The sequence below is a fragment of the Aethalodelphis obliquidens genome, unplaced genomic scaffold (assembly GCF_003676395.1).
Source record: "Aethalodelphis obliquidens isolate GAN/ISIS:26980383/991018 unplaced genomic scaffold, ASM367639v1 scaffold102, whole genome shotgun sequence".
Taxonomy (NCBI): domain Eukaryota; kingdom Metazoa; phylum Chordata; class Mammalia; order Artiodactyla; family Delphinidae; genus Aethalodelphis; species Aethalodelphis obliquidens.
The window spans coordinates 2,311,536-2,337,506 of record NW_020838046.1 but is presented as its reverse complement, the minus strand read 5'-3'; the positions used below and the strand labels follow the sequence as shown (position 1 = coordinate 2,337,506).

The following is a 25,971-nucleotide window of genomic DNA, read 5'->3' as shown; positions in this document are numbered from 1 at the left end:
TGTGTGTGCGGGTGGGAGGGGTGCTGAAGGGCCTCACACGTGGCTAGGGGGCCAGCGGACCAAGGCCAACAGAGACTATTCCACATGTCCTTAAAACGTGACACTGGCCCATTGAGAGGGATCCTGCAGGCCTGTGACTGCTATGATGTGAAGTGATATGATTTTAGGGCTGGTGATAAGAGTCAGTTGGCCTTTGCTGGGTCTTCTTGGGCCGCCATGCTGCAAGGAGGTCCAAACCACATCGAGGGACCGCAGCATGGACCCCCAGCTCGGTGAGTGAGGAAATCATTGAGCCAGCCCTGGCCCCACCAGACACTCCCAGGCTGAAACTACACCAGGAGCCCAGCCCGAGTTATAGAGGGTGAGATCCTGATGTTACTCCACAGAGAGGATGGGGGAAGGCTTCCCTGGACACTGTCACAGTGAAATCCAGAATGTTCTTCCCCAAACACAAAGCCGCCCAGGGTCTCCCTGTCTGCTGGCTTAAGGCTTCTTTTCAGGCAGATGCTGAGGGCCCATGCCCCACCTTCCACCCTTGTGGGACCCTGTCACCATCAAGTGTGCCTCATGGCCTTGAGATGTGGGAGCACTGACCATCAGGATCGAGGCCAACCTCTGGGCCCTGCTCGGAGTGGACACCTGCCTTCCTCACCAGCCCTCTCCAGCCACTAGGGTGGTTCTGAACCCTAAAGCCTCCCACTATTCCCCACCTGGAATGCCCACTTAACTCCCTGAGGTCCTGATGTCCTCCAGGCCCTCCACTGGCTGCAGGAGGCTGCTCTCAGGGACACGGTGGGCAGGGAGGCTACGGAGGGGCCACGGCAAGGGTGTCAGCCAACAATAGTGCCTTGCAGATATCCTTCACCAGCTCTGTCGTTCACTGCACGCAGTCACACTGATGGGAGCCAGGCATGGCTGGACAGACAGCGTGTTCCCCACCACAGAAACCCAGTATTCCTCATGACGACACTGCCAGCAGCACAGCCCCAAATGCAGGGATGCCAGTCCCATGGGCTTTCCTCTCTTGGAGAGGCGAGTGGTGAGTCCCTGCTCTGGATGTGGACTGGCTTTCCTTCTGAGGCTCTGCTTCCAGCATTGACATCTGGGACTTCATGGGGGTGGGGTCACCTGGAACCCGGGATCAGCCAGTCAAACCCCACAAAGGAAAGGGACTCAGCCTGCATTTGGCATCTGACCAGAGGCAGGCTGGGTTGGGGTCCACCCAGGCTTGGGGCTTGGCCCTGGGACCCCAGAGAGGATTTGCAATCTGGGAGAAGTTCTCAGGGCCTGCCTTGGGCCTGAGGGAGGCTGGTAGACAGCAGGATCACTGAAGTCTAGACCAAGGTGGCTCCTTGACGGCAGCAGCTGTTTCCCCAACTGTGCTCGCCTTTGCTCCCTACCAAAAGCTACCACTGCAGGCTTTGGCCAGCATCTGGATAATGCCGGGGCCTGAGACAGGACTGCCTCTCTGTCCTTTGAGCTACCACCTTGGGCTCTAAACGTGCAGGCCCGGCTGTTCTTTGTTCTCATTCAGCCATATCCCTCCCCTCTGGGCAGAGCCTATTGCCTGGCACAGAGAGGCACCAGAGTGTCTCCAAGGAGCTGCAGGGGCTCAACCTGGGCCTTGCTCCCCAGATGGTCCCTGCAAAGTGGTTTCCTCTCCCAGCCATCCTAGAGCTGAGCCATGTGTCCCCAGAGGCCAGCGGTGGACACGTACACACACGCATATATGTGTACTCACACATATGTGCACACACCACACTCCCACATACATACACAAGCACACACACACACATTTATGCGGACATTCATACACATACACATGTGGTTGTAAACAAAAGTTAGTTTTATTTCACTCCCTTTGGAGGCTGTGTCTGAATTGGACAGGGGGCTGGAGGGAAGAGGCTGTGGTGGGAGCCTCAGAGCGCCTTCCCCTAGCATGGGCAAAGCCATAGCCCCTCACCACCATCCTGTTGGTCTGAGTGGTAAGGGGGACCGATGTCTTTTCAGAACTTGAAGTATGTCCCAGAGGAAGGGGCCACGCCAGGCCAGCACAGGAGCTGGAGAGGGCATGGCCCCATCCACCCTGGGGCCCATGCAGGGCCTGAGCCCCAGATCTGCCTGGGCAGGGAACAGGAAGCAGGGTGCAGGTCCACCTGGCACTCGAGGCAGCTCATGCTTGGGGCCTAGTGGGGGTGAGGCAGGAGGTGGTACAGACCAGGGCTGGGCGCAGGGACCTCTGCCCACTGTGGTCTCTGTTTTCCCTTCTGTACAAGGAAGACCTGGCGTTGCTTCCATCTCTGCAAGAACCAGAACCTGGGCTAGAAGAGTGTGGGTGCTAGGAAAAGAGCCCCATTTGCTGGGCAGGGAGTACTGTGGACAAGCACAGTACTCCCCAAGACCCAGGCCAAGCATCCCTGGGCAGTCGCACATGGGCTACTGCCGGGAAAAGCGGGGCAGGAGCGGGTGGAGCTCTCTCCTGGAGGGCAGCCTTGTCCTGAGGTGGCCAGCTGGGTGGCTCTGGGAGGGTGGAAATGCCCCAGCCACAGTCCCACCTACCCATCAGGGCTTATGGACCAGAGCTGGGGACCATTCGTGATTCCCAGGCCTACCTTCCCCACCCTATCCTGGGTGAAGATGGGGCTCAGGCAGGGAGGGGCAGTGATGCAGAGCAGGCTGGTGCCCTCCGCCCCCTCTCGAGGGGGAGAGCAGCCACCTGAGGGGGAGGAGGAGGGTAGGTTGTGCTCTGCCCCTTAGGCGGTGTCCAGACCCTAGACTTCCTCCAGAGCCCTCCACCTCGGCCCTGGTGCGGAGGGAGGAGGAACAGCAGCCAATGCAGGCCTCAGATCCACACGGTGGTCTTACCCTCCCTGCTGCTGCTCGCACTGCCCTTCTCAGAGCCCATCCTGGGTTTGGCCCCTGGCCGGCCCTGGCCCCCGGCAGTGCCCCCCGACGTGGCACTGCCCGACCCGGAGGCAGGGGCGCCGGCCCTCGGGGGCCCCCGGGCGGTTGCTGGAAGGCCAGGGCCTGGTGGGCTGTCGAGGTCCCCAAGTGACCGCCGGTCCTGCAGCGCCTGCAGCGCCAGGTTGGCCAGGTCCTGATCGTGGGTGCGTGCGCGCTCAGCCGCGCGCACCACCAGGCTGTAGTCTGGCGGGCAGGCCAGGCCCGAAGGCGCGGCGGGGAGACCACAGGGCTGCTGGCGAGGCATGGGGCCAGGGGTGGGGGGCAGGGGGCGGTGGCTGCGCACAGCGTCTTGCGCGCTGCCCAGGCCCAGGTGCGCCATCTCACAGAGGTTGAGCACCAGGCAGAGGCAGCTGACCACGTACATGACCAGCAGGAAGACCGTCTTCTCAGTGGGTCTCGACACGAAGCAGTCGACCACGTGCGGGCAGGGCTGGCGGCTGCACGCGAAGAAGGGCCGCACCTCGAAACCATACAGCAGGTACTGGCCCACCAGGAAGGCCACCTCGAAGGCGGCCCGCGCCACCAGCTGGGCAACGTACACGCGCATTAGCCCCTCGCGCTGGATGCGCCGCCGCCCGTCATGCTGACCTGCCGGGCCTGGGACCCCGGTCGCCTTTGGGTCCCCTCCTGCACCCTTGGCGGCACCCACGTCCTCAGCCTCATCATCTTCGCCCAGGCCCTCGGCCGCGCCCGGATCCTCGTCCTCTTCACCCAGGCCCAGCATGGGCTCCTCTTCGCCCAGGTCTGTTGGCTCGGGCCAGCCCGGGTGGGGCGGTGGGGGCAGGGGTGCACGGGGCGCGAGGCGGCCTTGGCGGCGGCGTGAAGCGCGACGGCGCTCGTCCTGTGAGGCGCGGGCCAGGCGGTGCACAGCATAGCCCAGGTACATTACGGAGGGCGTGGAGATGACCACAATCTGGAAAACCCAGAAGCGCACATGGGACAAGGGTGCAAAGGCGTCGTAGCAGACGTTGTCGCAGCCCGGCTGCCGCGTGTTGCACGTGAACTTGGTCTGCTCGTCGGAGTAGATGGACTCACCGCCCACCGCCGTGAGCACGATGCGGAAGACCACGAGCACCGTGAGCCATACCTTGCCCACGAACGTGGAGTGGTTGTGGATCTCCTCCAGCAGCCGCGTCAGGAAGCTCCAGCTCATGTTGGTCATAGGGGCGGGGGATGGGACCTGCAGGCCATGAGCAGGAGCTCAACCTGGGGCGAGGGTAATGGGGGCAAGGGCTGGTGGGTTGGGAGGGTGTACAGTGGCACCTGGAGCCCCTCCAGGAGCGCCGCCCTCACCTAGGGTCCTGACCCTGCCCTAGGAGGGATCAGCAAGAGGCCGGGGCCTCTGCAGCCAGAGGATAGACCCTACAAGGACAGACAAGGGGTCTCCTTCTCTGGCTGAGCACATACCCTTGCTCCCCCCAAAACCCGGCTCTAGGTCCCTGTGGCCTGGAGCAGGGCCAGCCCTCCTGCCCTCCCCCAGCTCTCTAGGAAAGCCCAGTGCCGTGTAAGCTGTGTCCCTTACCCAGCCTCTGGGGACCTCACCCCAGGCCCCGAGAGCCACAGGGAGTCCACTGGGTGAGCTGCCTTCGTAAGGTCAACCAGAAAACGGACCAGCCTCGCTCAGAGTCTGGGCCTCACCTCAGATGCCTGCTCCCACCTTGCAGCACCCAGGTTGCTGGATTCCTATTGCCAGCATGCCAGGGGCCCATCAAGGGCTGGGCCTGCAGCCTGCCTGGCCCCCCAGCTCCTCAGCCACTCCATTCCCCATCAGCCCACAGTTCTCCAGGCCCCTAGACCCAGTGGCCCTCAGCCCCCAGCCTCCTAGTCTAGCCTTCTCATCACCCCCTAATCCCATCCATCCCCAGACCCAACGGCTCTGTCAGCTTCCAGCCCCTGTAGCCCCCAGCCCCATCAGTTCCAGACGCACCAACAGTGGGCCCCCCTTCCTCCACATCCTGGACAGGGGCTCTGGTCCCCGTCTCCACAGAAGACCACTGCCGTGCTGTTTGCGCCCCCCCACCCCCGCCACTGGTCCAGCTGTACCAGTGGCTGAGGCCTACCCTCCAGGCTGCTCCTCCCTCTTGTTCCAGCACTCCCATATCCTCTGCACATCCTGGCTGGGGGGTGAGGGGGTGAGCCCAGGTGTCTGTTCAGGGTGGCACCATGTGCAGCGAGGCCCACAGACACCGTAAGGCACACACACAACCACACTCGGGCACCTGTGACACTCGGAGACAGCCATGTGGCCACTTACCACGTCCCAGACCAGTGCTCCTTCTAGACCAGCTACCCCTGAGTGAGCCTGTACCTAGAAGGGGCTCAGTGGGCAGGACCAGACACCCCTGTACCCCTGCACCTCTAGGGAGGGGGCTGCAGCCTCCTAATGCCCACCCTCCCTCCTCCACACCAGTACCTGCTCCTGGGTAGTTTGGAGGCAGAAGACCCTTGAGTACCTGATGCTTTTGGCCTCCTCCTTCTGGAACAGGCCTGGGAGGCAGCGTGGGCAGGTGTGGAATGGAACAACAGGGGCATTCAGGGCTCCGGGCCCTCTTTATGGAGCTGGGGCCTCTCCCGGGACAGGAGGTGGGGGCAGGAAGAGGGGGCAGCCGGGGTTCCTGGGGAAGTGACCCTATTTCCTCACATCTGTGTGCAGCGCCCCCTCATAGCCACACACATGCAAACACTCACAAGTGCACATGCAAATACGTTCACTCAGACACACATGTGCATACATATATATACACACACTCACATGTGCAATGCACTCATGCACAGGCACACACATTTACAGGTACACAGACTGGCACATGCCCAGCCCTTCAGGGCCATCTTTGATATACCTCTGCCTCAAGGAGGAATGAGCATGAGGGTCTATGATGTCCTCAGCTGGCTGTGTTTCCTCAGCTCTAACTTCAGCTCTCCTCCAGGACCTGTCCCCAACCCTGACCTCGACAGTCCCACATCCCAGGAGGCTGGGGCCTATAGTCCCACCACGCAGGAACCCAGAAAAGGGATGGCAGAGCATCCCCCACTTCTCTCCCCTCCAAGATGGAGCCCAGTGGAGAAATGGGAGGGAGGGTGGGGGTGCCAGGGCAGTCCTGACCCCTTCTGTGTGGTATTTAACAACTGGCCCTCGGTAGAAAAGCCTTGGTGTAGTGTTTGCTGACTCCCGTGGTGTAAATGTGCCCACCAGGCCCATGACCAGCTCGAGGAGACACTCACGGGGGCGGGGAGTGGGGGGTGAGGGCAGGGTTCTTGAGACCAGCTCTAGCATGGCACTGGGTGGACCCTGCCCTGGGGTGTGAAGGATGGCACTTTGCCCTGGGGGGCTGACCTGGGTGCACTCAGAGCCCCCCCAGAGATAAGTCGTGTGGAGGAAAGAGGGTGCAGGCCCTGCAGGCTGTCAGCAGAAGGGGACAGCCTGGGCAGCAGGAAGGGTGAGCAAACCTCCTCTCTTCCTCCCCCTTGTGCCAGTGGGGGAGCTCAGGCACCCTCTGGGTGTGGAGCAGAGGCTCTGGCTCTTCAGACCCAAGGGCCCATGCCTGCGTGCTGTATACATGTGTGTGCAGGGCCTGTGTCACACACGCAGTCACGGTGGGGTCATTCCATGGTCAGGGGGCTGATGCTGACCAGCTATGGCCTGGAGGAGCCCAGGCCCTCAGTGCCATGCGCAGGGGTCCCCCAAATCCAGACTTCTGGTGCCAGCTGCTGGATCGGCACACGGATGCCAGCAGGCACAGCAAACCCCAGAAGACCAGACCCAAAAATTTCCCTCCAAAGCGTCTTCCTCTCAGATGGGCTTATCCTGGACGGCTCTCCGCTCAGCACCCCCTCAGCTTCATCAGCAAAAACCCTGAACCGGACTCCACCGGGTCCTGCCGCTCCCTAGGCCTGCCTCGCTTCTGCCAAGCACCTTAGGAAGCCCATCAACCTGTGCTCCTGAGACTCCCCCCGACTTTGCAGTAAAATGCCAAGCGCACCTGGTCCCAACGCACCAGCACCCGCATTCTGCTCCCACACAGGCGGAAACCACCACTGCTGGGGCTTCTGTTACGCCGCAGTCCCAGGAGCGTCCACTCCCCGCCCACACTCCCGCTCCACCCCACTCCACGCTGAGCCCTGCCCCCTGGTCCTGTCTCTCCACCCGATTGCCTCTAAGGCCAGCCCACCACCCTGCTATTATAGATTGGTTTATAGATTGTTGCCCAAGGTAGAAAATGTATGAGACCCCACTGATACAAATGATACAATAACTAACTAAATGGGGGAGAAGGGAATTCTGAATAATTCATGTAGTCACTGTGACCTCAAGGAGGGTGCTCTTCCAGAGAGCACAGCAAGGAGGGAGGGAGGAGTACAACCTGACAGACATCACCTCAGGCAGGTGGCCGAGGTCCCCACCTGCAGGGAGGAGCCAAGTTGAGGGCACAGACCTTGCTGCCCCGGAGGCTTCTTCCCAAACCCTCACCCCAGGCGATCATGAGATACATTGACACAAGTTCCAGCAGGGGCTTTTACAAACGACCTGACCTTCAAAATGCCAAGGGCATCAGTAACTAGTGAAGTCTGAGGGAGTCACCCCCAAGAGGGACCAAGGAGACACGAGGACAGTCACCCCTCCCCCTGGGGACCTTGGGACAGCAAAAGGACACATGGAAAAGTGAGGAATCTTTGGCTAATGGCAATGTAGCAATATTGGTGCACCAGTTGTGACAAGCACATCACTGCGAACTGGGTTTGGGGGCAAATGAGAACTCTCCCTGGTCTCTTTATAGCTTCTCTGTAAATCACATGTGTTGTAAAATTAAAAACCTTATTTAAAATGGTTTCCTACTCCATCACTTCAAGTTCCCTCTCCCTGTCTTGCCCCATCTGGAACGTATTTCTCTATGTCTGGAGGCTTCAAGCACAGAGCTGGGAGTTTTGCTTGTGACCTGTCCTGGGGCTGTGGGGTGCAAGAAGGACCCCAACACAGAGATGGGGCAGTGGGAGGCAAAGGCCAGGCCCATGGCTGCCCAGTGCTGATGGCAGGCAGCCAGTGGGAGCTTGGCTCTGGGCTGGGCCAGCAGGAGAGGAGGGTGTGTGAGGGGGTGCTGGCCCCTCAGGGAACAAGGCCCTGGCATTTGCTGGGACCTTTGTTCAGAGGGAATCTCATCCAAAGCTACATATTAGAGCAAGTGCGGATGGGGGCCACTCAAGTGGGATCCAGGACGAGGTTTGGGGAGAAGGGGCCCAGGTGCACCTGGGTATCAGGTCTGGGAGGGGGCAGGCCTGGGAGTGTTCACTAAAGGGTGTGGGGTCGGGGGAGGGAGGGGTGACTGGGCAGGGTGCAGGGCACACATGGGGGATCCCCATGAAGGGGGCTGGGGTCATCTTCACCAAGAGTTGCCCAAGGAGGCACCCTATTGGGAGGAGAGTGATAGGCAGGCACCATGGGCTCCAGTGGGCATCAGGATGACTTGTGCTGGGGTGAGCTGGGCCCTGCACACCTGGTTCTGGCACCAATAGAGTGGCTCCTGCAGGGGTGGGCAGCTGGGCTCTCCCCACTTCAAGCCCCTTTCACCCCTGGGTCTGAACAAAGGTCCTGGCCTGGTGGGGGGGGTGGTCAAAGGCTGAGAACCAGAGATGCCCAGTGCCTCCTCCTGTACTAGTGAGGTCAGGGCCTGCCCAGCCATTTCCTTTCCATCCCTGGCCCAGCTTCCTCCCATGTGCCCCCTCTCATGGTGGGTGGACTTCCTCTGGCTGAGGTGGGGCTGCCTGGCTGCCCCACCCCCACCCCCCCAGAGTGGAGTGCTCAGCTCACCAAGAGGACTGGTGGAATCCTTCCCTGGGAATCTGGGCATCTCAGATAACCTCTTTCCCTTCCTGAGGACTCAGATTCCTGCACGTACCTGGCACTGGGTGGTCCCTCCTCTACATATGAGTACCTACAAGTAGCCCAAGGCGGACTCAGCCCTGGGAGACTTGAGGCCTTAGATCAGGGACCAGGGGCTGCTCCTGCAATCCACCCACCTCCCAGGCTAAGGTCTCCCTCCTGCTGCTTGCCTACCCACCCACTGAAGTGCCCTGTGGGGGAGAGTTCTTACTCAGAGAGTGGGGCTGCAGCACTTGCCTTGCTCAGTCCCCAGTGCTGTATGCCTGAAGAAATCTGATTTCTCTCCACCTCCACTAGCCCCCAGGCCTCCCAATGGTGGCCTCCCTCACAGCCTGGCCTTAGGATGCCCACGAGGTCTCCCCCTTGTCAGTTTGGTAGTGGTTCTGTGGGTTGTCTTCCATGTCCCTCCCTCCCTGTGCCCCTGTCCCGGATGCCCCAGTTGTGTCCTGCCTGAACCCCCGGCCACTGAGAGGTGTGCACCCGCCCCCAACCCAGGTGCCCAAAACCCAGACCCCAGGCCTGGGGACCCTCTGCCACATCCATCCGCCCCCAGCAACTCCAGTGCACACCACAGCCTCCCACAGTGTAGACACCAGCTAGTGACCAGGTTCCCTTCCCAGTCCCCTACCCCCATCTCCCCTCCTGCAGGCACCCCAAGGTGGGGACACAGGCCCCACTGGGTTGGGTCCCAGGGAGCCTGGGGCTCTCAGCACAAAGCCCATATCCTCAGAGGTCCTCGGGAACTTCCTGACCTGCTCCTGCCCACCTCAGAGCTGACCATGTCTGGACTCCCTCCCTCTAACAACTGCATACCCACACAGTTATACACGCATTTGCACGCCCACACACTTCATCCTCACACTCAGGCACACACACGCACTGCCTTCTGCCTTGTACTGCTCCAATGGCCTTCCTCTGGGAAGCTCCCTCCACAGCCAGAAGAGTGAGGTGTCCCTACTGCGCATGCTCAGTGCCCCCAATCACACAAACGCTCAGCAAATGCCAGTGGGATGATTCAATGTCTGAGGCAATGGAGCCCTGCCTGGAAGCTCTGGGGAGGGTTGGTGTAAACCTGAGGTGGGAGGGCCCTCCTCCCTCCCAGGGCCTCTGGAGGTGCAGGTGGCTGGGCTGGTAACCACGTCCCATGGTGACCTTAGGACATGGCACTCTGGGTCTGTGGAGGAACGAGGGGGCCCCCTCTCTTCTCTGCTCCAGCCTGGAACCTGGGAAGCGAGGGGCCTCCTGCAGGAGTGGAGGGTGCGGTGGGGACAGGCCTAGGGAGTGAGTCATGGTGGCGTAGCCTGTACCGCTCCTGCAGCCAGGCCAGGAACTGCTGCTACAGGGTGGCCTGGGCCATAGAACCCTGGGCTTTGGCAGCGGGAGGTGTCAGGAGGAGCAAGGGTGTGAGGCTGAACCAGGATCCCTGCCCAAGCTCGGTGCCCCCTCAAGGACCTCCCCAGGCATTGCTGGCCAAGGGCAGGACACTGTGCCCCTCGGACTCCATGGGGTGCCCACATTTTCAACCCCTCCTTCAACCCTCCACCCTGATGCGGCCCAAAACGCCGCGTTAAAGCCACTGCAGGCTCTGCCCCCTCAGTGTGTGGCAGTGCCACTCTCTCTGCCCTGCATACCCCCTTCCTGCCCTGAACACCTGTTGTGTCCACCTGCTCCTCCAACAGCTGGGCATACCACAGGACCAGCTGCCGCCCGTCAGCCGTGCTGCCCCTTGTCGGGACCCCAGCCCAGTCCCGCTCCCCATTCATGTCCAGCCACCCTGCACGCAATCCACATCCAGACAACTCACATCTGTGGCGCAGTGGGTGCTGCTCCTGGAGAACAGGAGTCTGTTCTGCTCTGCTAACCTCCAGGACCCAGATCTGAGGACGCAAGACCTAGCAGGTGGCCACAAGGGTTTAGGAGGTGCCCGTGGCCACATAAAGGCTAAACCAGGAGCAGTGTGGACAGCAGGCAGGTGTACCAACTACAGCTTGTCTGCCCATGTGGAAGAGTTGGGGCTCCCCAACCTCCCCCCAGGGCTGAATAGCCCAAGGCATCAGCCTCTGGATACACTGCAGCTGCCTAGCTGGCAGGGGCTGGCCAGTCCCACATGGCCTGAGGGGTCCCAGCTGCTCGGAGGCCCACCCCCTTCCCCCCTTGCTCATCAGCTGGCCTGAGCAGCTTCTGGGGGAGGGGGAGGGGCAGACTTCTGCCTCTACCTCTTCCTACCCTTGAGTCTTACTGCAGCTGAATCACCACCCAGACTGATGGCCCTGTGAGGGCAGTGGGCCTGAGATGGACAGACCCCCAGAATGGAGGGCCACCCGACCAGGCTCAGCACCCGTTATCTCCTGGGGTTGGCTGTTCCAAGAGAGTTGAGTCCAGGCCCCTGAGACCCTGGGCCCAGAGTAAACAGGGTGCTGCTCAGCCCCAAAGGGCACCCCAAACCTGGTCCCCTGGTGGTACCCTACCTTTTCCAGGCCAGGAAACAAGTCCTTCTGAGCCCTTCCACCTGCTGGCCGGCTGGACACCAGCCCTCCTGAGGGTGTGCACCCGGCTAAGTCCAGGGCCCGACCCGACCCAGGGCCACCTCTCACCACCAAGCACAATGTGGGGGGAGGGCCTTCAAGGGCTCCATTGTTCCCCCTGAGGCTCGGGGTCTGAATCCCTGATTGTCCCTGGGGCTGGATGGGTCCCAGAGAGGGAACCAGTCTCTCCCAGGCTGTACAGTAGGTCAGGAGGCAGCCCAGTCCCATTTCACTTGCCCCCAGGCCTAGGGGCTGCCCAGCGCCCCTCTGCCCACCGTCCAGTGTCCAGGCCCAGCTCCCGCCTGCCCTCCGCTGTTCATCTGGACTTTTGGATGGAGCCCAAGGACCTCCAGGGGCTGGCCAGTTAGGGCGTGGTTGCCAAGAGGAGGGTGGGGTGGGGGGTGGGTCTGGAGTGGTATACCGTGGCCCCACCCACCCAGGGCCATGATCCAAGGGCTCAAGGACACTCTAACCCAGCAGTTTTTTATTTGGATGTTGGCCCAGCTTCCATGGGAGGGGGGTTGATAGGGTAGGGTGGGGAGGAAGCCTAGAAATGGACATGGGGAGAGGGGGTGAGAGCAAACTCCTCCAGTCACGGTGGGGGAGTGAGGGAAGATAGGCAGCACCCCAAACCCTGGGTGCTAGCTGAGGTGAGCAGAGCCACCGCCGGAGATCCTGGCCCGCTGCGGGTGGGTGCCAGGCCCTAGGCCCCACCTGAGGAGTTATAGCCGGTGGACCTGCTCAGGAGTGACCAGTTGCTTGAGCCTTCTTTATTTCCTGCCGGGGAGAAAGGAAGAGAGGCTGGGAAAAGGAAGAGGGTCTCGCCCAGGGCCTGGGGCCGCCATATCACCTGTCCCAGCCTATTTTCCCCGTTTGCCAGACAGAGGTCTGAGGTCCCACCTCCACCCCCAGCCCACCTCGGAGAGCGCCTCCTTCAGGGCCCAGTAGGCCTTGTCCAGACTGTCGTTGACGATGATCAGGTCAAACAGGCCGGGCTCCTCGCCTGAGGGTGGGGGCAGGGTCAGTGGAGGCTCTGGTGACAGAGGAGGGGGTCCGGGGACCCTTCACGTGGACCACAGTGCTGGGTGATGGCTCCAGCCCTCCTCTGCCCCTTGCTGGGTGGGACTGTTCTACTGTGGGGGTTGGAGAGGGTCCAGGGACACGGAGGGATAGGTGCCCACACTCACTGCTCTCCATGTCAGCCCGGGCAGCAGCCAGACGCTTAGCCAGGCTCTCCTCCGTCTCTGTGTTCCGCTGCCGCAGCCGCTGCTCCTGAGATGAAGTATGAAAGTCAGAAGGTCAGAGCCTCCAGGGTTGCCCCCCCGCCCTCCTCCCTCAGCCCCCACCAGGACATCCAGTGAGGGTGGCTGCACAAAGATGTAGACGGGCTGCAGGTCGGTCTTCTTGATGTTGCGCACGCCCTGCAGGTCCACATCCAGCACGCAGATGCGGTTCATGGCCTGCACGGCCCGCACAGCTGCTTTGCTGGGGGATGATAGGAGGGGGTTGCTCAGCTGTGGGCTCCTGAGGCCCTAGCAGACCCCACGGCCTCGAAGAGCCTCAGTGGGACCATCTACTGCCCATCCCTTGCTCTGGGCCTCTCTGGGGGTGCCCACAGGGGCCCACCCTAACTGTGGCGTCTGTTGCCTCTTTCTGGAAGTACTCCCTGAGCAACCCTTGCACAAGGGGGCCCTCTGCTGGTCTGGTGTGGCAGTAGGGAGGGGCGCCTTCAGACCCTGGCCCAGGGCCTCTCCTTCTCCTGGCACCTGCTCCCAGGCCCCACACCACTCCATCACCCCAATCAGTCCCACCCGCCAATCATGCCTCCAGAAGTTTCTGGCATCACCCCCTGGATCGTGCCCTCAGGCTAGCGATGGCGACCACCCTCCCATATCCTGCATGCTGGGGCCCTGCTTGGAGACGGATGCCCTGGCTATGGCCCCCACAGAACTACACGGCACGCCCTTGGGCTTCCTCATCCCCGGCCACCCTTTGTAGGCCTTGGCCCCTCACCCTAGGGTCACCACGTGCCATGTGCTCCTCATCCACTGGGGGCACTGCTCCTCAGCAGGCACTGAGTGTCCCAACAGTGGCCAAATGACCCCACTTGGCAGCCCACCACTCTTCCCATCTGCACCTGGGGCAGAGTATGCTGGGTCCTGTGGGGTCCCTGCCTCACCCAGCTAGGTGGCTGAGGGACAGGCTATGCACAGAGGCACGCCTGCCTGTGTCAAGGCACTGCTTCCAGGCCTTGCAAGCCAGGTACGAGGAGCCAGCAAAGACCCCGCTCTGGTGGGTTGTTGGGAGGGGCAGCTGCTGTTGTGCCAGGGACCCTCTCAGGCTACCCCAGGGGCTGGAGGTGGTGGTGGGGAAAAGTGCAACCTGCCGACCTATGAGACCCAGGTCCTCCAAGTCCTCATTGCATACCAGGCCCTCGTGTGGCCCACTGTTCTCACAGCAGCCTGGCCAGGTAGACACAAGTGGGGCTGGGCCAGGAGGGAGTGGCCCAGAGAGCCCTGACTGTGGCTCCATCCTGACCCCTGGGGGGCTGGGTCCCTTGCCCCAACTGCCCAGACAGCCCATAGAAAGAAACCCCCCACCTGGGGCCCAGTCAAGGGGATACCCGCTGCTCAGTGCCCACAGAGAGATACCCCTGCCTGGGCTGCCCACTCTAGGTTCCTGAGAGAACTGGAGGAAGGGAGGGCCCCAAGCATGGCTCACCTGGTCCCATACAAGTTCCCTGAGAACTCGGCATGCTCGATGAAGTCTCCAGCAGCAATGTCCCGCTGCATCACCTCCCTGGTCACAAAGTAGTAATCTGCAAAGGAGGAGGAGCTGATGGGGAGGGAGACTGAGGCCTCATGCATCACTCTGACAAAGGGAGGGCTGCTCCATTCCTGTGCTGGAGCACTGAGGCTGGCCAAGCTCACCTTTGCCGTTCTCCTCTCCTGGCCTCGGGTCCCTTGTGGTGTCTAGGAACAAGTACCAGTGACTGACTTGGGACAACACCTGGAGCCCCAGGCATCCCATCCCCAGGGCCTTGCCCACAGGGCCTGGCTCAGCCCATCTCGGGGTGTGGGAGAGGAGGCTCCAGGTTAGGGTCAGCAGTGTGGGGGCTTCCGCCCCACCGTGTGGGAGTGTGGGGGGCTTCAGAGCATGTCAGCAGGGGTCCCCGCCCCCAGCTTCCTTGAGACCCTCCCCCACCTCCCCTGGGGCCTCACGGGACACGCTGAAGCCGAAGATGCTGCTGTGTTCCTGCAGGAGTCTCTTCAGTAGGGTGCTCTTCCCAGCCCCTGAGGGTCCGCTCAGGACAACGGGCCTTGGTCCTGACATCCCTGTAGCGGGGGACGGGGGAGACAAATATCAGCAGGGCCTTGCTCCCTATGGAAGTGGGCGAGGTGGCTGCAGTGCCCCCACCTCTGCCCCAAGTGAATTCACCCCAGAAACTGGGCAGAGCTGTGGGCAGTCACTCAGAGCCATGCTCAAACCCTGGCTATGCCTCCCTTTGGGAGTGCTACCTGGTAATACATGCACTGACCACAAATGTGTGGCCTCCCCAGCTGTCCACTCCTATCCCACCATCAAGGAGCTCCTGGGAGGGGCATGTCCGGGTCCCAATTCCTGTGTCTCCTGGCACCACACCCCAGAGGTGCCCTTGGTCAAGGTCAGCGGAACCCAAGCTCTCTTCTGGGAACTTCCACTGAAAAGCAAGGGGCTGACCACAAACGACCACAGCTTCCTGACTCCCCTTCTCTGATCCTTGGGTCTCATGAAGTCAGCAGGAGAGCAATGGGTGCCACCCTCCCAGCTCATAGCACAGGGCTCAGACACCTGCCACAGGTGAACACGCCGAGGGCAGGAATAGTGGGGGAGCTCTGGAAGCATCAGCTTAGCCTGCTCTGTGCCCATCGGATCACCCCAGCACCCCTCATACAGGACCTACCTTCTGCGTGGGGTGCAGCCTCCGTGCTCACCTTGGGGCTGCTCGGGATGAGCTGAGAGGAGAGTGGTAATCCTTGCCTGCTCCCCACCCTCTAAGCACTAAATCCCTCCCAGGGCAGCCAGCACCACCTGCTCAGCAGAGGGCAAAGGCTGCTCCTCACCCTAGAGATGCGCACTTGCCCACCCAGCCACATGAACAAGACGGGCTGAGGAAGGTCAGGTGCATCTGGAGCCTCAGAAGACAGGAATTGAGGCAGGCACTGAGCTAGGGGGCTGGGAGGCTATGTGTTGCTCTGGAGGGAGACCCTGGGAGGGCGTGTGGTGAGCTGGCCTACACCAGCAGGGCTCTGTCTGTGGGGTGCCTGGTAAGGTGTGGAGGAGCAGTCAGTGGCCAGCAGACCAGCGATGAGGCCCAGGAGGGACAGGCCACTCTGCTTGGGGACACCCAGTCATCTAGCCCAGGGCAGCTCTCCAGCAGGGCCCCAGGTGGTCACTGCTTCCCTAATCCGCAATGAGGCGAACCTGGGTAATCTGGCTAAAGCATAGCTAGCTATTCTGGGACCATCATGCCATATGCAAACACCCTGGAGAAGGAGTCGGGAAACAGATACGTTCCCCTGCTGAAGAGAGATAGAAGAAATGGACCCAGAGGAGCTCATCAATTACCTGTCACTTCTAAGTGACCCGTTCTTAGTTCCCTTGTCTCTTCCAAGTTTCCTATGACAACAGTACACCGTTTTTATCTAGCAACGGTCCCACTGGACTCCCAATTCCTTTCTGGTGTCTTGACTTTCCCACCCAGACACAGTGCCACCATACAAATGCCCACATGTGTGTGTGTCCGACTCTAAGCCCACTGCTGTTGCTGCCCAATAGACCGCAGCCCCCGCCCTACCCTAAGGACTGGTGCATGGGAAGGTCTCATCTCTGGCTCACTGTTGGCCTTCACAAAGTTCCTTCCTTTGCAGAATGAATGTCCTGTGGGCAACCCAGTCCACCCCCCTGGGTCTGTCCTGACTTGACAGTGAGTGACCACGGTTGTGGAGAGAGCTACGTTGGGGTGGAGGGGCATAGGAGGACAGAGGAGATATTGGGGGCCAGTCAGTCCCTGAGTAAGGTTGCTGCTCCTAGAGGAGCCCTGGCAAGAGAAAGGCAATGGAGGCTGGGGTCTGCCACCACACTGCCTGGCCTCTGGACTGGGCCGAGTCACTGCCGCACACACACTGCCTCCCCACCTTGCAAGCAGGAGGGCTGTGGTTGTTCAGCAGTGTAGGTCTTCCCAGGACCCGGCAGCATGTAGGCGCCACAGGAATGTGAGTTTCTCCAGGGCGGGGGCAACATCAAGTGGACACATGGCAATGCTCACAAGAGATGGACCAGAAAGCCTACCTGGGCCTTGCTCACAGCAACAAACCCTCAACTCAGTGGATGCAGCTGGTGCCTTCTGGATCCAACTTGGGGTATCCACCTCCAGGGAGGGGAAGACCCATCCTGCTTATCTATGAAGAAGCCCCTCAGGAACACTATGCTCCTTTGCCAACTTGAACAGGTGCCCCGCCCTCACGTCCCACAGCCCTCAACGGTAAACCTGCCAGCAACACCCAGAGGCTACATGGTCTTGACCTGCCCTGTGCCTCCAGGCCAGCACACAGGCCCCTAACATGTTTCCCTGGCAGTTCCTGCCCTGTTCCCCATGCCTGCAATCATGGCCAGATGTTGTGGTCATAAGCTCTAACATCTGGACACTGCAAACCTGCATAGGGAAGACATGTCTTCAATCAGGACCAAACACTACACGTGGAAGTCCCAGCGCCTGAAACCCTCAAGGAGCATGCTGTGCACAAGTCTTACTCATCATCTTACCTGGCTTCTATCTGGCTTTCTACCCCATGTTGTGAACCCTGGGGGCATGGGCACGGCACCTGCATCCCACTGAGACCTCCCATCCCCAGCCCAACAACCACTGGCAGTAAGCAGCAGGTATGTATGCACGCATGGGGATTGGCTGATGGCTGCAAAGTTCACTCCCTGCCTGGGTCCAAATCATCACCCTACCCTGCCAGCCCACTCCTCACAGGGTATCCTCCTGAGCCCCAACCTGCCCCTCAAGTCCAGGCCCCAGGCCTTCCCAGTGCTGGCCATCCATCGTGCCCTCCTTCAAAGGTTACACTACTGATGACAAGGGGAGGGGGCACCCACCTAGCACCACTGCCTTGAGGTGGGTGGGATCCAGAGCCCTTCCTCTCGTGGGGCTCCTCCCTGAGGTCACCTCCTCTTAGCACAAGGGCCCGAGCCACAGTGACCACATTGGAGTGGACTAGCCCTGCAGAAGGCACTTGGGGAGTCGCTGGGTACTGGGCTCCACCCAGTGATCGTGGTGATAGAGTGCTCACTAAAGCCACCTTTGACAGGAGCACACTCAGTGTGGGACAGACCTCAGGGCCTCTCAGTCCCAGTGATCAAATGTGCCAGATACCCCTGAGCCTGATTTTGGCCCCAGCAGCTGGTAGAACTGATTGGCAGTTAGGAATGCTCTGTATCCTCTACTCCTTGACTATTCCACAATTCTGAACCCCAGCTTCCTGGCAAGAAACTGGAAATTTCACAAGGACAGCAATAAGGATCAGGGATGCAATTTCTGTAGGAGTCGCTGGTGCAAGCCTGTGCATTCTGGAATGCTCTCTACTGGAACCCCTCACGAGGAGCTCCTCAGGCAGCCCTGGAAGGCTTGCCTCCAGAAGCATTTCCTGCTCTCCTTCTTGCTTCCACCTGCCTTCCCGCCCTGTCCCAAGGGCTGGGCATGGCCACCACTCCACTTCCCTCCCCACTCCTCCATGAGACACTAAGACAAGGTGCAACCCTCTGAGGATACACAGAAGAGAAAGTCAAACCCCATCAGCCCTCTTGCGAAACACAAGCCACAAGACATGAGTTGATCTGGGTTAGGATAGCTGGTCATGCCCTATCCCCCAAAAAGGCTGTGTGGGACAGGAGGACTACACTGGCCTTGGCCTCAGGTGCTCCGTGTGTGGGACATGTCCTGGCCCAATGACCTTAAGAAACCACTTAACCTTCAAGAACCTGACTTGAAGTGGGAGAGCCACAACGCAGCCAGCGATTTTCTTCTCACCTCCTCTCCCGGCAGTGGGGTGAGCCCATGCCTTCCCTGAGAGGAAGCCTGTCCTTCAAAAGTGTTGGCAAGAAGCCACACTATGGAGGACTCAGGCCTGTCATGGCACTACACAGCTGCATCTGGATCTCTTTCCATCAAGGAGAAGAACCGGGATTCAGTCCCACATGAGATCCTCAGTTCTAGCCCTAAGGGAAGGCAGAGGGAGCATGAAAGGGAAAGGGTCCAGGACATACAAATCATGGAGCAAGAAAAAGCCCAAGCCCTTCTGGTTGGGGCAGCGTTCACTCTCACAGAGAGGGGAACAAAGGTCAAGCACACCCAGGGTCAGCCAGGGACCAGGGAAAACCAAGGCCTGGAACATGCAGGCTCAGCCAGGGACCAGGGGAAATCAAGGCCCAGCACGCACAGGATCAGAGACGGACCCAGGGGGAACAGAGGCCTGGTACACAGGTTCAGCCAGGGGTCAGAGCCCGACTGAAGAGCACCTGCCTCCATACCAGTGCCCCAACAGCTCACCCTCTGTGCTTCCCCTTTTCTCCTTGAGGACTGGGGTCACTTCCTTCCACCCCCAACCACATCATAATACCTTCCTTCTTGCTCTTCCTCAAATCCTCTGCACGCGTTTCTTGGGCTATGCTAAATGTGACGCAAACGATGGAGATCAACAGTTCAAGTGTTTAAAAAAAAAAAGTTTGGGTGTGGCTGAAGAAAAATGTACAACTTCAGAACTTGCAGAATGTGCTCCTCAAATAAACTGCTGATCCTACCAGTTCCAGACCAAGGTCAAGGGCTGGATCAACGTGTTCTCAGAGTCTAAAGGAAAGCCCAAGCAAACTACACCTATCACTGGTGTGGCACCAACCCAGATCACAAGCTGGCCTGGTGTGTGCAGGCAAGTGTGTGGAATTCTTACAAGGAAAGGGCAGAGTGGGGGCTCACGTGGCAGGAAATTCAGCTTATCAATGATAAGACAGGAAGCCACACCCACCCCACATCCGTCCTGGTGGCGAAGGTGAAGGTTTTCCTGGGTCCCTCACAAGTCATGGTCTGGGAAGTGAAAGAATGACAGAAAAGTCCACATTTGGCCAGGCATGCTGCCAAGGGGCACTCACAGGGGACTCGTGCAAGGCTGACCATGAGAAGCACATCTTGGCCTCCCTCCTCCTGTCCCCGTGGGCCTCATCCCACACTGGCCAATCATCACCTGAGCTTCCACCTCCTCCACCCTTATCAAAAGACATTGATAACATGGGAGGTGGCACCCCTCACTGCTCCTCCTCAAACCAACATCTGGGTGGAGACTCACTCCCTCTCACTGCTCCCAAAACAATGTCTAAAATCAGCAGATGGGCAGCTCCAGCAACCTAGACTTGGGGTGTCTTGTCCTGAGGGAAGCTGAACCCCAGCTACCATGCCCACGAGTCAGGAAGGCCTGCCACCAACCACCTGCTCCTGCGTGGAGTACCCATATCTGCAATGTCCAGCAGCGCTGGGCTGTGGGGCTGGCCAGGAACCTGTAGCAGTCCCAGGGGCCCTCCTGGCTGGGAGTCCTTGGAGCAGTCAGCTCTGCCCACCTAGGACGCCCCTGCGTTGGCAGTATTTGGGAACCAAACATAGCACCAAAGCTGGACCACCGGGAGGGTTTCACAACTGTTATCTGTGCTGCTCCTCTTGAGCTCGGGGTAGACTACATACATCTACAGGCCGGGTGAGCTAATCGGGACTTCTGCGACTCTGCCATACCAGGGGCAACCTAAGGTCTTTCAAAACCCTGATCTCGAAGGGTTTTTGGCTCTGCTGTGTGGCCCACCTTGGAGAGGGGTGTCAGGCTGCTCCCCTCTCTGCCCCCACGCATCCTGCAGGGTCCACAATGGCATCCAGCATGAAGTCCTCAAGCTGCAGGGGTTTTACAAGCTGTTTGGAGCTTCCCGTGCCAGGAGAATTTCCTCCTACATATTGAGGACTGACACAGGGGAACCACCTTTTAATTTCTCTAAGTAAAATAGTAACTACCAAAAGCAATTCTAAAACACAGACACACGGGATACAACTTCAAAGCGAAGGAAAGCCTCCCTGAATTTGCAAACTCCATGAGAAGACACACTACCCTCTCCTTGTCTACCCTGCTTTGCTCGCTCCGAGACGGAACTCTGGAAACCACTGAGGACCGCCGAGGGCAATTTCGGTGCCTGGCGGGATGACAGAATTCACGAGCACAGCCCCACGAGTCCCTCAGGCAGGTCCACGACACCGGCGCTCAGCACGGGCTCTGGCGACCCCTCGCACGCAAGCAGCGGCGGTCCCCGTCTCTCCTCCGCGGATTCAGACAGCGACACGCGAGCCCGGGACCGGACTCCCCAGGAAGGCCCTCCCGTGGGCCTGCGCACGCCCGGACCTCCGCCCCCACGCGAGGGGCCGCCACTCACCGTCCGAGGGGACCCGGCCCAGGGCGGCCGCCGCCAGCCCGGCCAGCGGGCGCCGCAGCATGAAGGGCCGCCGCCACCGCCCGCGGGGACGTACGTCACAGAGTAGCGCCGCGCCGGCCCGGCCTCTCTCCGCCCCTCAGAGAAACACTTCCGCGCGGCGCCCGACCCGCCTCAGCCAGCGGGTAAGCTGGTCAGAGCTGCGGCGGCCTCGCCCCGCCTTTCAAGGCTGTACGTCAGCGCAGCACGACGCTGCGCCCGCCGGATGACGTTGTGGCGGTGCCGCAGGAGAACTGAAAGCCGCGTTTACAGTGATTGTGGATTGGGCTCTGGCCAGTCCGGCGCCCGATTGGCCAGTGGCGGCCTGGCCGCTGGTCCTCGAGGCCGCTCCGGAGGCGGTGAGGGTGGCAAGTTGATGCCGGAAAGGCGCCGCGTCGCGCGGGTTTTGGAGGGCTTCCCCCAAGGGAGGGTCCGGGCCCCGCCGCAGGCCGCCCTCGAGGGCGAGAGAATGGGCGGGTATCGCTTGGGAGGTTTATAGCATTTCGTTGTCCTGCTGAGTCACGTCCTAAGGCGGAAGGAAGCCTGCAGATGCCCTGCCCTGACTGGGGATGGCGAGGCAAACCTTCTCATCTCGGCCGGGAGGGCTCTTTTCCTGGGGTCTGAATGTCTGATACATCAGGTCTTTGACATTTGAAACAACTGGTTTGTCACCGCGGAAACCTCAGTTTCCCTGGGACTCAAGGTTTAGTAAGCCGCGGCTGCCCTTTTGTAATCTTTACCTCGCTGGATTTTGTGAGAATGCAATGACCTTGGAAAACAAGATATGAGCTAGTCTTCGCCGTTTACGTTGCATTCCATCCTCAGAGTGGCTCCCCTGACTCAGCAACCCACCAGAAAGGTCCCGGGCCCTGCTGCAGACGTACTAAGTCAGAGTTTTGGGGAGTAGGACTGGGGCATCTCCGGGTCAAAAACGTTCCACAGGTGATTCTAATGCCAGGTCAGGGCTGGAAGCCTGAGAGGTTACTGGGCAAGACTGGCACTGACCTGGTAATGTCTCGGAGACCAATTTGTTCCTGGCTGGGATTTGGTGAGAATCAGTTAGGTGGAAAAGCCTGCCTTTTAAAAAGATCTCTCATTTCTTTGCCTAGCAGGTCACACACTGGGCCAGTGACTGACCCTGGGCTTTCACGTGCTGCAGGAGGAATGGTGGCCAAGGGCAGACTGCTTGGGTAAGCATGGACTTCCAGGCCTCTCGGGACTGCTGTAATGGGGCCACCCAAAGAATGCCAGCTTAAGAGCCTTAGGGTCTGCTGCCTCAGGAAAACCTCCAGAGCCAGTGTGTTTATCTGGAGAATACATACAAGTACGTATGTGTGGACACCTTAAGTGTTGAAGGAGGAATGGAAGTGACTTGTGAGTACCTGGCACCAAACAGATGTGATGGTGGTCACTGTCCTATTCAGAGCCTGCGGGCCAGCCATGGAGAAGATCATGGCCTTCCTTCTCTTACCACCAGAACTGCCTCCCCGTCTGCGTGTTCCTCTCACTCCCTGGTCTCCCCCAGGTGAGAAGTATTGATGGAGGAGAAAATGAATGCAGGTTTTGAATTGTTTCTGTGGAATCTAGGGAGAGGGATGTGGCACCTGAAGCTGTGGGTTAGTATGAAGATGGAGAAGGGACTCGGGCTGCAGCGTTCCCGGGAGGGCCCTCATTGCTGGAGAAGGTTCATGTTGGAACTGCAACTGCTGTTTGGTGGGAAAACATCCACTCTTTCCCCTCAAGGGTTGACTCCAGCCCCTTCCAGAAGCCTCCTGAGTCACCAACCCCAGGTTCTCCGGAGCGGCTGTGCCCTGGGCTCCCTGGTGCTGCTTAGGTACAGGCCCTGCCCAACTGACTGCAGGTTCCTCTGGTGCTGGAGTTTGCCCACCACCTCCTTTCTCCAGTCTTGCACTTCTGGAGGCAGGGACTGGATTCATTTTGCCAAAATTTACGAGCACTTAGCTAGGGAGGGTCTGGGACTTGATAGCAAATAAGATGCAATTCTTGCCCCAGGCCATCAGGCTAGTGGAGGAGATGGGCCCTCAGCCTGAGGTGTCAGCTGGGGAGTGCAGGGGGTGGTGGGAACCACAGCCAAAGCAGAGGCTGCCATACTGTGGCTGTGCGTGGCCCATGTGCTCATGCTGGCTGCTTTGTGGAGAGAGAAGTCCTGAAAGTCTGGTGGGAGCTACTGAAGTGATGTGAATATCAGGTTTTTAGAATCACTACCCACAAAGCAGGGGAACTTAACTGGAATTGAAATGGGGACCAGGTGGGAGGCTGTTGGGAAGGTCTGCATTGATGTGACTGCCCATGCAGTGAGGGGTTTGGGAAAAGGCACATGGTGAGTGTGCAGGATGCCTGTCCACCGTGAGTGTTCAAAAGAATGCCAGGAGAAGAAGGTCACTTCCAGAGTACCCGACAATTCCAGGAAATTCTGGTACTTGTTTGAATGCATTCTTCCTCAAACCTGTGAGGGAGGAAACGGATGGACTGAGGCACAGCCTGGGGCTCTGAATTCAAGTTTGCATGAAAGCCAGCCTGGAAGGGACTTTGGGACGGGGTGTCACAGGGAAAGGCTGGGACAGGGAAATCGAGGTCCCGAGTGGGTGAGACAAATGTGGGGTCACGTGGCTGGGTAGAGTGGGGCATGAAGAGTACCTAGCCCTTTCCTGTCACCTTGAAGCATGTGCTCTGCTGTGTGCGGGAGGGCTGAGCGCCCACCACACTCAGAAGCCAAGTGGACCAGTTGTCTCGGTCTGCTTGGGCTGACCTAGCAGAACACCACAGACCAGGCAGCTTAAGAAAGCTGGAAGTCTGAGATTAGGGTGCCAGCAGGGTTCTGGTGAAGTCTCTCTTCCTGGTTCAGAGATGGCTGCCTTCTTGCAGTGTCCTCATATGGAGGAGAGAGTTAGCTCTCTGGTCTCTTCCTCTTATAAGGGCACCAATCCTACTGGGGGGACCCTACCCTCACGACCTCATCTAATCCAAATCACCACCCAAAGGTCCCACCTCCTGACACCATCTCACGGGGGGTTAGGGCTTCAATGTGTGAATGGGGAGAGGGCGTGGGATGGACTCAAATGGTCAGTCCAAGCACCAGGTTTGCAGTCGCCTGGAAGTCAGCTTCCCACTCAATGTTGTAGTCCAGCACCCTAGCTATGGGGCCAGGCCTCACCAGAGACACCCACCAGGGTCCTGGCTGTGGACTCTGTCCTCACCCATCTGAGAGCCTTGTGGGCTCACCCCTGCAGCCTCTTTCTGGATGTGGGGTGGAGCTACTCTGACCACATCCTGCCCTGGTGCGGGTTGCTGTGTGCCCCCATAGGAGCTGGGCTGCGTGGCCACTCTGGTCCTGGCACCAACCGCTGACCAGCACGTGTGTGTCTGCAGCCTGCTCTGGCAGCGTGTGGTGACAGGGGCTGCCCTTGAGAGCCGCCGCCAACTGTATATGTCCTCCCAGCGGGCTGATTGCAACAGAGCCTCACTCACTCGAGTGCACCGGCAGACCTACGCACGCCTCTACCCTGTGCTCCTGGTCAAGCAGGATGGTTCCACCATCCACATCCGCTACCGGGAGCCCCGACAGATACTCACAGTAAGCTTCCTTCCCCAACACTCCCCTGGGGTGCAGGTCTTAGCCTGTAGAAACTGCTCCTCTAGGGGTTCATGGGGTCAGAACCCACCATCACTGGACTGGGGAGGGAAGGCGAGTCATGGGTCAGAATTGTTTGAGGAGAGGGAGGAGGGTGACCTGGAGCTCACTCCACACATCAAGATGAGAAAGCAATAGTGAGGTGTGTATTCAAAAAACTATCACGTCTTGAGAAAACAAGCAGAAAAAGTTTTTTAAAAAATAAAAGCTTCAAAGGGAGAGAAAACCCAACAGAACACATAAGACCTAAACTGTGTGGTAGATGATAACAAGGTGAAGTGGAGACCCTGGAGAACATCCTGGTACCCTCCACCTGAGCCATGTACACATCCCTTCCTCCCCGCAGATGCCCGTGGACCTGGACTCTCTGTCCCCAGAGGAGAGGCGTGCACGGTTCCGGAAACGAGAGGCCCAGGTCAAAGAGAAGGAGGAGGAGCCAGAGCTCGGTGACGACTTCGATGTGGAGCAGTACAAGCAGTTTTGGACCAAAAAGTGATGGTGCCTGGAAGCTGCTCTGACCGAGGGGGATGCTATGGAGCAGGGAGGGGCATGTGTCTTTAAATCATGTGTTCACGAAGCTGTGTCCATCTTGTCTTTCCTTTTCATGTGCCCTAGCCTGAGGGTCTCTACAACTGAGCTGAATGGAGGGCTTAGAATCAGATCAGTTGTGGTTTTAGGATGAGGTCCAAAGGGCATGTGATCCTTCAACAGTACCGAGGTCATGGGTGCTCTTCCTACTGCAGGGAAGCCTGGCCACTGCTGTACCTGCCTCTCTGGGTCCTGGAGCCCCCTTGGTTCTAGCGCTGCCTTCAGCCTCAGGGCACCAGGGACTCTCCTGGGGGAGCACAGTGGCCACCAAGAGTAGGTGGGAGGAGCAGGGTGTCTGGGATCCAAGGACATCTGCACCTAGCCTACAGCTGGCCTGCCCTACCCCTCACCAGGGCTCCCTCAGCCCTACCCAGCACGCAGTGGGAAGGTGCTCCCCATCAAAGGGGCCAAAGGGACTGGCCGCTCCTCTTTGTTAATGCCACTGAGGTCTGCAGTGCATTGTAGCTACAATCTGCTAGGCCTTCCAGTTGACTGCTGCCTTTCTGCTCCAGGGGTTGATTTTACCCTGGCAGCCTTCCTGCAAAACCCAAGGGAGCAATTCCCAGCCTTTTTAAGGCAGCTGACCCGGCCCAGGCCTGAGGCTGCTTCTCGTTAGGTCCTTGGTTGTCAGGCTCCTTTTCATAAACCTGAGGGCCAGTTGTAGAGCACTGTCATATAGTAGATGGTGGGGACGGCATTCTGTTCATGACCTGGGAGGCAGGAGCCAGCAGCCTGTGGGAGATGAACCCTGTACCTTATCTCTAGATCAGAAGGCCAACCCCTTCTGGTCCACTCACCACACCAGCACTGTACAGCTGCACGGGGACATC

General features: G+C 59.5%; 3 protein-coding genes across 14 annotated transcripts; 1 reads left to right on the top strand and 2 right to left on the bottom strand.

Moving 5' to 3' along the window:
* Window positions 1-1,189: 1,189 nt before the first annotated feature.
* Window positions 1,190-11,700, bottom strand: GJC2 (gap junction protein gamma 2). 3 transcript variants are annotated; one of them, XM_027096366.1, is made up of 3 exons: window positions 10,644-11,700; window positions 4,052-4,144; window positions 1,190-3,877 (listed from the first exon to the last, which is right to left on the bottom strand). In XM_027096366.1, the coding sequence occupies exons 1-3, from the start codon at window positions 10,773-10,775 to the stop codon at window positions 2,843-2,845; spliced, it is 1,260 nt and encodes a 419-aa protein (XP_026952167.1). In that variant the 5' UTR covers window positions 10,776-11,700; the 3' UTR covers window positions 1,190-2,842. The 3 variants fall into 3 exon arrangements, with proteins under 3 accessions (XP_026952167.1, XP_026952165.1, XP_026952166.1); XM_027096364.1 differs by having other exon boundaries at window positions 1,829-4,144; XM_027096365.1 differs by having other exon boundaries at window positions 1,829-4,170; window positions 10,644-10,723.
* Window positions 11,701-11,826: 126 nt separating this feature from the next.
* On the bottom strand, window positions 11,827-20,976 carry GUK1 (guanylate kinase 1). Of its 7 annotated transcripts, none has more exons than XM_027096368.1 (9): window positions 20,866-20,976; window positions 20,250-20,402; window positions 14,586-14,699; window positions 14,295-14,336; window positions 14,086-14,182; window positions 12,711-12,849; window positions 12,552-12,636; window positions 12,282-12,397; window positions 11,827-12,141 (listed from the first exon to the last, which is right to left on the bottom strand). In XM_027096368.1, the coding sequence occupies exons 2-9, from the start codon at window positions 20,314-20,316 to the stop codon at window positions 12,106-12,108; spliced, it is 696 nt and encodes a 231-aa protein (XP_026952169.1). In that variant the 5' UTR covers window positions 20,317-20,402; window positions 20,866-20,976; the 3' UTR covers window positions 11,827-12,105. The 7 variants fall into 7 exon arrangements, with proteins under 7 accessions (XP_026952169.1, XP_026952172.1, XP_026952171.1 ...); XM_027096371.1 differs by having other exon boundaries at window positions 12,282-12,367; XM_027096370.1 differs by lacking the exon at window positions 20,250-20,402 and having other exon boundaries at window positions 20,866-20,971.
* An 85-nt stretch (window positions 20,977-21,061) lies between these two features.
* Window positions 21,062-25,130, top strand: MRPL55 (mitochondrial ribosomal protein L55). 4 transcript variants are annotated; one of them, XM_027096380.1, is made up of 4 exons: window positions 21,062-21,173; window positions 22,014-22,091; window positions 24,292-24,496; window positions 24,900-25,130. In XM_027096380.1, exons 2-4 carry the CDS (start codon window positions 22,066-22,068, stop codon window positions 25,047-25,049), a joined length of 381 nt encoding a protein of 126 aa, XP_026952181.1. In that variant the 5' UTR covers window positions 21,062-21,173; window positions 22,014-22,065; the 3' UTR covers window positions 25,050-25,130. The 4 variants fall into 4 exon arrangements, with proteins under 4 accessions (XP_026952181.1, XP_026952182.1, XP_026952184.1 ...); XM_027096381.1 differs by having other exon boundaries at window positions 22,011-22,091; XM_027096383.1 differs by lacking the exon at window positions 21,062-21,173 and adding an exon at window positions 21,665-21,683.
* Window positions 25,131-25,971: the final 841 nt, after the last annotated feature.